The sequence below is a fragment of the Cetorhinus maximus genome, chromosome 2, assembly GCF_964194155.1.
Source record: "Cetorhinus maximus chromosome 2, sCetMax3.hap1.1, whole genome shotgun sequence".
In the NCBI taxonomy this organism is placed as follows: domain Eukaryota; kingdom Metazoa; phylum Chordata; class Chondrichthyes; order Lamniformes; family Cetorhinidae; genus Cetorhinus; species Cetorhinus maximus.
In genome coordinates, this window is record NC_135880.1 from 973,964 (window position 1) to 986,148 (window position 12,185).

General features: G+C 43.1%; 1 protein-coding gene across 8 annotated transcripts in view; it reads left to right on the plus strand.

Annotated features, from left to right (window-relative positions):
- LOC144691642 (nipped-B-like protein) overlaps positions 1-12,185 on the plus strand; it is a 564,605-nt gene that overhangs the window by 159,468 nt on the left and 392,952 nt on the right. For 5 of the 8 annotated variants that reach the window (XM_078559979.1, XM_078559947.1, XM_078559954.1 and 2 more), the window contains 3 exons: positions 4,543-4,697; positions 5,210-5,335; positions 9,250-9,407. In XM_078559979.1, the coding sequence (XP_078416105.1) occupies positions 4,543-4,697; positions 5,210-5,335; positions 9,250-9,407 (439 nt within the window). The remainder of the gene's footprint in view (positions 1-4,542; positions 4,698-5,209; positions 5,336-9,249; positions 9,408-12,185) is intronic. The other 3 variants (XM_078559962.1, XM_078560004.1, XM_078559985.1) reach the window with 1 other exon arrangement.

Sequence of the window (12,185 nt, forward strand, 5' to 3'; positions counted from 1 at the left end):
TGGTTCCGTTATTTAAGAAGGGTTGTAGAGATAAGCCAGGGAACTACAGACCAGTGAGTCTCATGTCAGTGGTAGGGAAACTATTAGAGAAAATTCTGAAGGAGAGAATCTATCTCCACTTGGAGAGGCAAGGTTTGATCAGGGATAGTCAGCATGGCTTTGTCAGCAGGAGGTCATGCCTAACAAATTTGATTGAATTTTTTGAGGAGGTGACCAGGTGTGTAGATGAGGATAGTGCAGTTGATGTAGTTTATATGGATTTCAGCAAAGCCTTTGACAAGGTCCCACATGAGAGACTTATAAAGGCAGCAAATGCACATGGGATACAGGGTAATTTGATAAGGAGGATTCAAAATTGGCTTAGTTGTAGGAGGCTGAGGGTGATGACAGAAGGCTGCTTTAGTGACTGGAAGCCTGTGTCCAGTGGCGTATCACAGGAATCTGTGCTGGGTCCCCTATTATTTGTCATTTATGTAAACGACATAGCTGATTATGTGGGGATAGGATTAGTAAGTTTGCGGACGACACAAAAATTGGCTGGGTGGTTAACAGTGAGGTTGAGTGTCTTGGGCTACAGGAAGATATAGACGGGATGGTCAAATGGGGAGATAAGTGGCAGATGGAATTTAACCCTGAAAAGTGTGAGGTGATACACTTTGAAAGGAGTAATTTGACAAGGAAGTATTCAATGAACAGCATGACACTAGGGAGTTCTGAGGAACAAATGGACCTTGGCGTGTGTGTCCATAGATTTCTAAAGGCAGAGGGGCATGTTAGTGGGGTGGTGAAAAAAGCATTTGGGACACTTGCCTTTATCAATCGAGGCATAGATTACAAAAGTAGGGAGGTCATGTTGGAGTTGTATAGAACCTTGTTGAGGCTACAGCTTGAGTACTGTGTGCTGTTCTGGTCACCACATTATAGGACGGATGTGATTGCACTAGAGAGGGTGCAGAGGAGATTCACCAGGATGTTGCCTGGGATGAAACATTTAAGTTATGAACTGAGGTTGGATAGACTTGGGTTGTTTTCGTTGGAGCAGAGAAGACTGAGGGGCGACCTGATTGAGGTGTACAAGATTCTGAGGGGCATGGACAGGTTGGATAGGGAGCAGCTGTTCCCGTTAGTTGAAGGGTCAGTCACGAGGGGACTGAAGTTCAAGGTGAGCGGCAGGAGGTTTAGGGGGATATGAGGAACAATGTTTTTACCCAGAGGGTGGTGACGGTCTGGAATGCACTGCCTGGGAAGGTGGTGGATGTGCGTTGCTTCACATCCTTTAAAAAGTATCTGGATGAGCACTTGGCACGTCATAACATTCAAGGCTATGGGCCAAGTGCTGGTAAATGAGATTAGGTAGGTAGGTCAGGTGTTTCTCACATGTCGGTGCAGACTTGATGGGCCAAAGGGCCTCTTCTGCACTCTGTGATTCGGTGATTCTGTGATTCTTTATATTCTGTCCAATCTTCTGACCTGCCACCCATCTTTGCGTAATTATGTGCTTTTTCTTTAAGTTTGATACTGCCTTTAACTTTTTTAGATAACAATGGATGGCGGGCCCTTCCCCTTGGAATTTTTCTTTCACATTGGAACGTGTATATTCTGTGTATTCTGAAATATGCTTTTAAATGTTTGCCGCTAAACTTCTATTGACACACCCCAGAACCTCATTTGCTGATTCACTTTAGCTAGTTCTGCTTTCATGCCCTCATAATTTCCCTTTATTTAAGTCTAAAATACTAATTTTGGGCGCACTCATTTCTCCCTCAATGAATGGAAAATTCAATCATATTATGATTGCTGCTACCTCGGGGTACCTTCACTAGGTGGTTACCAATTAATCCAACCTTGTTGTTCAGTACCAGGCCTAGTATAATCTGCTCTCTGGTTCGCCCCAGAACGTGCTGTTCTAAGAAACGATCCCAATAACATTCTATGAACTCCTCATCTATGCTAACCTTGTCTATCTGATTCATCCAATCTATATGTAAATTAAAATCCCTCATGATTATTGCTGTACCTTTCTGGCAAGCTCCCATTATTTCTTGTTATACTCTCCTACAGTCTAGTTACAAGTCAGAGGCTTGTACACCATTCCCCCAAGTGATTTCTTGTCTTTATCATTCCTCATCTCAAACCAAACCGCTTCTGCATCCTGGTTTCCTGAACTTAGGTCATCCCCCTCTCATTTGCTAATACCATCATTTATTAACGGAGCCACCCCTCCACCTTTTGCTAACTTCCTGCCCTTCCTAAATGTCACGTACCCTTCAATATTCAAGTCCCAATCTGTGTCATCCTGTAGCCATGTCTCTGTAATGGTTATCAGATCACATTTATTAATTTCTATTTGCATTATCTGATGATCTGTTTTGTTTTGAATACTAGTTGCATTTAGTTAGAGCTTTTAGTTTTGTCCTTTTATTATTTTTGTAGTGTCTAGCCACATCTGCTGATTTACTCTTAGATTTGTACTCTGTCCCTTCCTGTCACAGTCTGCTTATCATTTCCCATATTAATACCTATCTCTTTGGTTTACCACATCTTCCCAAATTGATCCCTTGCCCCTATTATTCAGTTTAAAACCCTCTCTACTTCCCTAGTGAGGTGGCTCATGAGGACACCAGCTGTGGGCTGTGGAAGCTCAGTCATTGAATATGTTCAACACAGGAATCGATAGATTTCTGGAGACGAATGACATCAAGGGAGATGGGGATGGTGCAAGAAAATGGCGTTGATGTAGACTATCAACCATGATTTAGTTGAATGGCTGAATGTTCATATCTTTGAACCCTTGGCATAGTTTCTGGTTTTGATATAACTCTGCTGGATGTGAAAGTGTAATAAATGAGAGAGAATGTTAAATATCTGTCACAACAATTGGCTTTTTCACAAAGTTTGCACACTGCCTGTCCCTTCGTTTCTCTGACCCTGTGTGGCTCAGGCAAAGTGGGGGGGAAAAAGCTGCAATTGCTGGAAGTCATACGTTTAAAAAAACAACCTGTTTTGCCCAGGAACAATTCAGTAGGGAGGACAATGCAGTCGATGGTTAAACTTAAAGGGACATGACTCCCACGGTCTCTCACCCTGGTAAATGATGACTTGTGCATTTGTATGGTGGTTGAACTTTTTTCCAGTACAGTCAGTAAGATTTAAAAGACAATTGGAAGAAGGTACAAGTCCAGCTATGCTTAATGGTGATGGTGAATTGCTGAAATGTTTTGAGTTTGAAGGCAATGGTAAAACCTGGATGTTATTTATTTTATGTCCAGGTTAGATAACATCAGACAAAATGGAAACTGCACCTTTTATTGGATGATAACGTTCAGAATTTAGTTGTACTCTAAGATTGGAAAAGATCATTAACAAACACTGTAGAAACTGTCAACGCAGCTCTCCTGGGATAGCAACAATTGTGAAGCACGTGGTACATGTAACTCACTGTCCCATAGGTTGAGGAGATAGGGGTCCTATGTATTGTCAGTTGCTGGTATCGGTCATTCTGGGAAGTAGTTCCTGGTGAAAGTAATTCAGTCTATTCAGTTCGTTTATAGTTATCGCTTAATGGTTCAACTTGACACAGAATTAAGGTGTCAGCTGTGGCTCAGTTCATAGCACCCTCGCCTTTGAATCAGAAGGTTGTGGGTTCATGTCCCACTCCCGGAAACCAAGAACTGTGAATGTACTCGAAAGAGTTGCAATCTGTGACTTGAAAAAAGAGTTACATCCTCAGAGTCTCTACAGTATGGGAGGTGTCAGCTGTGGCTCAGTTCATAGCACCCTCGCCTTTGAATCAGAGGGTTGTGGGTTCATGTCCCACTCCCGGAAAACCAAGAACTGTGATTGTACTCGAAAGAGTTGCAATCTGTGACTGTTGATAACTCGAAAGAGTTTGACACAGAATTAAGGTGTCAGCTGTGGCTCAGTTCATAGCACCCTCGCCTTTGAATCAGAAGGTTGTGGGTTCATGTCCCACTCCCGGAAACCAAGAACTGTGAATGTACTCGAAAGAGTTGCAATCTGTGACTTGAAAAAAGAGTTACATCCTCAGAGTCTCTACAGTATGGGAGGTGTCAGCTGTGGCTCAGTTCATAGCACCCTCGCCTTTGAACCAGAGGATTGTGGGTTCATGTCCCACTCCCGGAAACCAAGAACTGTGATTGTACTCGAAAGAGTTGCAATCTGTGACTGTTGATAACTCGAAAGAGTTTGACACAGAATTAATTGGGCATGGCTACTCAGATGTTCTCTTGGTCAGTTGTAAACTGAGGATGGGGGGAGGAATTATGCTGTGACCAAAGGCAGAATTAAAATAGCTTGTAACAGATGGCTGGGGAAATTATGAATTATGTAGTTTCTTTCACGGGATGTGGGCATCGCTGGCTAGGCCAGCATTTTTATTGCTCATCCCTAATTGTACTTGAGAAGGAGGTGGTGAACCATCTTCCTGAGCTGCTGCAGCCTGTGTGTAGGTACACCCACATAGTATGAATGAAATGAATAAATGTATGAACTTGGGTAAACATTATTTCCTTTTATTTACAGTCGATTTGTACCACCTCAGTCAAGTTCAACCAACAGATACATGACTCAGCAGAACAGTCCTGTACCCAGTCCGTATGCTCCCCAGAGTCCTCCAGGTTACATGCAATATCCACAGCACCCTCCAAGCTACACACAGCATCAGCAGATACAACAAGGTAAGAGCTGAGAGTTGACATGCAGACATGTACAAGTGTTGAATCTTTGCTGGAAGCTATTTTCATAGTTTCCTCACAGATTGCTGGTTAGTGTCTTAATGCTGTTTGCCTGCCCAAATTGGCTAGCTGAACTTGTGAAGGATTATCAATTCTTGACCAGGATTCTAGGTGGGGTTGGATATGCTTCTCCATAGCATGGAATAGAGTAATATGGTACATTCTGTGAGCATATCAACTTCAGAAGTCAGGTAATAGGCACTCCATTATAGATGAGGTTCCTCTTCCCCACTCTCCCCTCCCTTCCCCCACCCACCCTCACCCTCAAATCCAGTGCACCATTGAGATCCTGGAGGCCTCATATTGGTGAGATTCCTCTGGAGAAATCAAATATGTTTCTTGCTGCCAGAATTTATTCTTAAGTGAAGTTTAAGAATAAAGTGAAATTTTTGGGGCAGAGGTGGGGATTCATAATTCTTGCTCATAGTTCTGAATGCTTGTTTTTCCGTCCTTAGAGTTGCATGGTTCCCCTCTGGTATCAGGTCCTACGTATTCTGGGAGTCCTCAGAGACCTGTGCAACCCTGTTTGATAGTCCAGACTCAGCCTTCTCCTCAGCAGCAACAGTCAACCTCCACGCTAGGTAAAGAATGCACCATTTCAGCTGTTCTGCAATTTTAGCAGGGCATGAAATAAGTGGAGATGTGTGGCAAATGCTTGTGCAATATACAGAATTAGTATGACATAGTTTGGGGGGAAAAAGCAAGTGTAACAAAGCCTAGCAAGTTGGAATTCTTAGTATTGTGCACTGCTGCTTGGTTAAAAAAGAGGCAGGAATTCCCAGTGGGTAAGGCATTCCTTTCATTACATTAATTGCTCTGTTTAATTACTGTCAGCACTTGGCAGCTGAAGAGTATCTTTGGAATGGCTTCTCTGATCGGAATTGCCTGTGATTTTATTGAGGTAGCTTGTTTTCTGAAAAAACAAATTTTTTTCTTTTTTGTCAGAAAATTAGTTTTTGTTTTTATTTATGAAACATGTCACTTTCCTCTGAAATAGTTGTCATGGAATAGTGTTGTCACTTGGCACTAATTTACATTTGTCCTACATAAATGCACTGAAGCCAGTAAGCTATACAGTGTGTTGCACTTCTTAATTAAGCGCTAGTGTTAGATCTGTATCAAGCAGCACTTTACCATAGTGTTGTACAGCTAAGAATACTATTTTTCAGTGACAGCACAAATTGGGAAGCATCAAATCTAGAATTCTCCTAATTCTTTTTTACAATTTAATTGGACATAATGAAAACTTCATAAACTCATCATTACTGATGAAATCCAAGTGACAGCACTGCGAAGGATAAATTTACAAAGATTCATCGTTCCCATGAAAATAGTCCTTGGCAAAAATGCATTGCTTCATGGTATGTGGCAGACACTACAGACTTTGCCCAGAGAATTGAGAAATGTTGGTGAGACGCTCAATATACATGGAGAAGAGAGCGGGTAATGTAATGAAAGGAAAGAGGTAATGTAATTGCATGAGATCCTTACAAAATATTCATCTGTTGATCTTGCACACACTTTTTGCAACTATTGGATGAGCTATGAACCAGATAGTTTAAACATTGGTGTCTTATTTGATCCAAGGTTGAGCTATCGACCCCATTTCTTCTTTACCACAAAGACTGCCCATTTGTAACATAACCCACCTCAGCCTAACCCCTGCTGAAAGCCTTTATCATTTCTGGATTTGTTTACTTCAGTGACCTCCTGGCTGCCCTCTCATCCCTCGCACATCTTAACTTCTAGCCCAAAATACTGCTTGGTGGTATTGCGTTCAGCCACTTGGGTTCTGCGCTCTTCCCTCTTTAAGTCCTCCTGCCTGTCCTCCTTTTAGACCCGCTTGAAAACTCAGGCTAACATTCATTTTTCTTCATGTCACTGTAAAGCGAGTTGAGATACTTTTCTGCATGAAAGGTGCTATCTAAACCTAAGTTTGTTGTAATTAACCCAGGTTGGTATCAATTTCCTGGCAGAGAAAAGTGCACTATAGTGATAACCTGGAGAATATTACTATGTTAAGAGAAAAAGATGTGTTCAATGGGGAAGGTTTAAGTACATATTTTGGTAGATGTAGGTATTTATCAAGTTCAAATATAGATTCAATTCAGGCTTATGTTAGCAACAAATGCAGCCCTGCCAATTACCACCCGATCAGTCGACTCTCGATCGTCAGAAAAGTGATGGAAGGGTCATCAACAGTGCTATCAAGCAGCACTAGCTTAGTAATAACTTGCTCAATGGCACTTAAATTGGATTCCGCCAAGGTCATTCAGCTTCTGACCTCATCACAGCCTTGGTTCAAACGTGAACAAAAGAACTGAACTCCAGAGGTGAGGTGAGGCGATCGTGACTGCCGTTGTTATCGAGGCCACATTTGACTGAATGTGGCATCAAGGAGCCCTAGCAAAACTGGAGTCAATGGGAATTGGGGGAAACTCGCAGCTAGTTGGAGTCATACCAAGCACAAAGGAAGATGGTTGTGGTTATTGAAGGTCAATCATCTCAGCTCCAGGACATCACTACAGGAGTTCCTCAGCGTAGTGTCCTCAGCCCAACCACCTTCAGCTGCTTCATCAATGACCTTTCATCATTAGGTCAGAGGTGGGGATGTTTGCTGATGATTGCACAATGTTCAGCATCATTTGCAACTCCTCAGATACTGAAGCATTCCATGTCCAAATGCAGCAAGACCTGGACAATATCCAGTCTTGGGCTGCCAAGTGGCAAGTAACATTCGTGCCACACAAGTGTCAGGCAATGACCATCTCCAACAAGAGAGAATCTAACCATCGCCCCTTGACATTCAATGGCATTACCATCACTGAATCCCCCACTATCAACATCCTGGGGGCTACCATTCACCAGAAACTGAACTGACTAGCCATATAAATACATTGGCTACAAAAGCAGGTCAGAGGCTAGGAATCCTGCAGCGAGTAACTCCCCTCCTGACTCCCCAAAGTCTGTCCACCAACTCCAATGCACAAGTCAGGAGTGTGATGGAATACTCTCCACTTGCCTGGATGAGTGCAGCTCCAACAATACTCAAGAAGCTTGACACCTTCCAGGACAAAGGAGCCCACTTGATTGGCACCACATCCACAAACATTAACTCCCTTCACCACCGACGCACAGTAGTAGCAGTGTGTACCATCTACAAGATGCACTGCAGAAATTCACCAAGGTTCCTTAGACAGCACCTTTCAAACCCAAGAGCACTACCATCTAGAAGGACAAGGGCAGCAGATAGATGGGAACACCACCACCTGGAAGTTCCCCTCCAAGTCACTCACCATCCTGACTTGGAAATATATCGCCGTTCCTTCACAGTTGCTGGGTCAAAATCCTGGAACTCCCTTCCTAACAGCACTTTGGGTGTACCTACGCCACCTGTTACTGCAGCGGTTCAAGAAGGCAGCTCACCACCACCTTCTCAAGAGCAACTAGGGAAATAAACGCTGGCCCAGCCAGTGACACCCACATCCTGTAAACGAACAAAAAAAAACATTATTGTGTGGTTTTCTAAATTGGATGCTTTTTATTTCTTTAGGAGTTTGGATTTGCAAATTGGCTCTTTAGCCTGTTTAGCAAATAGATTGTGACCAGTTTACTTACTGGGGAAGGAGTGAGTATTAGAGTCAAGATGGTGAATGACAGTCGACTGGGAGTGGGGAGGGAAGGAGTGATTATTACAGCCAAGCTCAATCAGTCCTGTACATGCCTTTCTGCAGGCATCATCACATAGTGATGAGAAGTCCATGCTGATTGTCCCCAATTTTTATTTTGAGGTAAATTCATAATTCCTTAATTTTTGTTTGAGCTAAGAGCTGACTAAACACAGACCCAAAATCTAACCTCATCTTCAGCTTAACACTATAAATTGTTCTGAAACAATGATGTAGAAGGTGGTGGTGGCAGGAAACTTGTACCAATTTCTTTATGCTAATGAATGCTCCACATAATATTATCAATGAAGCCAGCTTTATTGAAATTCCTTTAGAAATAGTTCTGCACCAACATACCAACTATTTTTTTGAGTACACAGGTAATTTAAGTGTGCGACCTCTTTAAATTTTTTTGTACAGTCGTGCATGTGAGGTAACTTAAAGGGGCTGACTTGTGCATATCCTGTGTGTGGGCTTTCTGTTGCTGCTCAACTTACAGGGGACATTGGTTGACACCCATGTACTCTCACCTGCACTGTAATGTTATGTTATACAAGGGTCTTCTGAATATCCTGGATTACAACTGGTACTTAAAGTTTTAGTTTAAGTAAGATTTGCGCTTGAGCCTTCAAATAAAACAAACACTTTACTCCATTTTGGTTGACCTATTTTAGTGAGGTTGTCTTCTCAGAAACGCCTAGCTTCCCTTAGTTGTATAGCAGGGGTTTGTGTGTGAGACTTATGGTTGGCACCTTTTTAGCACAAGTGAATCAGATAGCTTGCACATGTAGGCTACCTTCATTAACAGAGTTTATTGTGCTTTTCAGCTGTATCGAGCCCCATGATTCCCAGTGGCATGCGAAATATTCACGATAGTAAAGTGGCAAGTCAGATGTCAGGCTCTTCATCCAATCACCATACAGATAATTCAAGACATGGATCGAATGAGGACTACATGCACATGGTGCATCGACTTGGATCAGAGGTGGGAACACTCTGAATTGATTCAGAAAATGCTGCTTTTACACACACATCTGAACTGTTGCCTTTGGGATGAAGCCAGGTGGACTCTGTTCTGGTTTAAGACTGAATCCTAATAACGTGTTGCAATTGGAGTTGTAATTTTAGGTCAAATTGCACTTTGAATTTTAAGTGAAGTTTAATCTCAAGCAAGATAATCAAACAGTGAGAATCAGCTCCATAAATTCCAGAGCACAACTGATTCCTTGGTAAAGCCACCTATTTTATAAGACGGGAAAAAGGCTTGTTTACAGTAAAAAAATTGCCAAGTGAAATACTGTCTTTGAAATTGTAGGTGATGTCACACAGGTTTGACAATGCACTTTCTTGTGCTTTCTCCCACACGACCAACTCCCTTGACCTTGCTGTCTCACATGGTTTTGCCAGTCCCATTGTATCAATTGCAGATAAGGCCATCTCTGATCACTTCCTTACATCACTCCCCACCCCTACTTCCTTCTCAATCCACCCCCTGAAAAAACTATCCCCTGTTTAACTTTGACCTGCACTTTCAAAATCCCAACTGCCTAGCCTTTGGTCCTCCATTCACCACGACATTTCTGCAACTACCAATTTGCTCAGCCACATCCCTACCATCTTCAATGCCCCTGTGCTCATTAAAGCTATTACTGTGTCTAACCCTGACCGTTCTCCTGGTACGGTACTCGTCTCTGTTCTTTTAAGTCTTAGGGACTCAGGCTTGAAAGGATGTGGTGGACAACTTACTTCGCCATCCACCGTCAGATCTGGCTGGACCACACAAAAGATTATGCATACAAAATAGGAGCAAAAGTAGGCCATTTGGCCCCTCGAGCCTGCTCCGCCATTCAATAAAATCATGCCTGACCTGTTTGTGTTTTGAATTCCACATTTCCATCTACCCCGATAACCCCAGGTTCTTGTTAGGCATGGAAATCAACCTACCTCCACCTTAAAGTTATTCAATGACGCCGCCTCCACTGCCTTCTGAGGCAGTGTGTCCCAAAGTCGCACAACCCTTGAGAAAAACTTTCTCCTCATCTCTGTCCTCTCAGGGCAACCCCTAATTTTAAAACAATGCCCCTCTTGGTTTTGAACTTGCCCACAAGAGGAAACTTCTTTTTGATGTCCACCTTGTCAATACTATTCAGGATCTTATACTTCAGTCAAGTCACCCCCTTCACTTCGGTCCCTTATTTTGTTTAGCTGAAACAAGTGTAAGAACATGTGCACATATTGTGCCTGTTTCAGCTAAACAAAATAAGTGACAACCGAACAATGTGGCACCCCACTAGTTACAGCTTGCCATCCAGAAAAAGACCCATTTATCCCGACTCTCTGCTTTCTGTTGGTTAGCCAATCCTCTATCCAAGCTAATATATTACCCCTAACTCCGTGTGATCTTATCTTGTGTATTAATCTTTTGTGCGGCACCTTATCAAAGGCCGTCTGGAAGTCCATTTATACTACATCTACAGGATCCCCATTATCCACTTTTCCACTTTGCTTGTCACATCTTCAAAGAACTCTAGAAAATTAGTCAAACACGATTTACTCTTCATAAAACCATGCTGACTCTGATGGATTGCATTTTGACTTTCCAAATGCCCCATCACTACTTCCTTAATAATGGATTCCAACAATTTCCCAATGACAGACATTAACCTAACTGGTCTATAGTTTCCTACTTTCTGCCTCCCTACCTTTTTGAATAAGAGCGTTATATGAGCATTTTTCCAATCCACTGGAACTTTTCCAGAATCCAGGCAATTTTGGAATATTATAGCCAATGCATCCACTATCTCCGCTGCCACTTCTTTTAAGACCCTCTGTGACCCTCATTTCCCATATTACTATAACGGCCTCCCACTTTGAATCTACCCCTTGATTTGCCACATCTACCTAAGCCTGATCCCTCACCCACCGCGTTTAGTTTAAAACCCTGTCTACTTCCCTAGTTATGCGATTTGCAAGAACACTCGTCCCAGCACGGTTCAGGTGTAAACCGCCCCAACGGTACAGCCCCCACTTTTCCAAGTACTGGTGCCAGTGCCCCACGAACTGGAACCCACTTCTCCCACACCAGCCTTTGAGCCACACATTCATCTCTCTAATCTTATTTTTCCTATGCCAATTTGCACATGGCTCAGGTAATAATCCAGAGATTGGTGTCTACATAGATCACAGTGACTGGATCCTCTCCCTTCCACTGCAAGTTCCTCTCCAGCCCTGAGCAGATGTCCTGAACCCTGGCATTGGGCAGGCAACGCAGCCTTCCGGACTCTCTCTTCCCTGCAGATTACAATGTCAATACCCCTAACTATACTCTCCCTTACTACCGCTACATCCCTGGTTGCTCCCCCAGCTTAAGCAGCTTTCTGTACCGTGGTGACATGGCCAACCTGCTCATCCACCTTGTAAACCTTGCTTTCATCCACTCTGGTTGTGAGCACCTCAAATCTGTTTAACAATTGCAAAGTCTGAGGCTCATCCACTACTGTCTGCTTGGTCCCATTACCTGCCTCTCTTCCTGTCACATCCTCCTGAACCTCACTGCTGACCAAAACGGGTGACCCTGTTCTGTGAGGTGTGACCACCTTCTAGAACGAAGTGTCCAGGCATTTCTCCCTATCCCTTAAGTTGCGCAGTATCTACCCCACCACCATCTCTCTTGACTCCTCCACTGTTGCTAAATGATCAGATTGCTGATCTGCTATCCAGTACTGGATGAACTGAAATTTCCTGCAGTTAAATACTGGGAGGA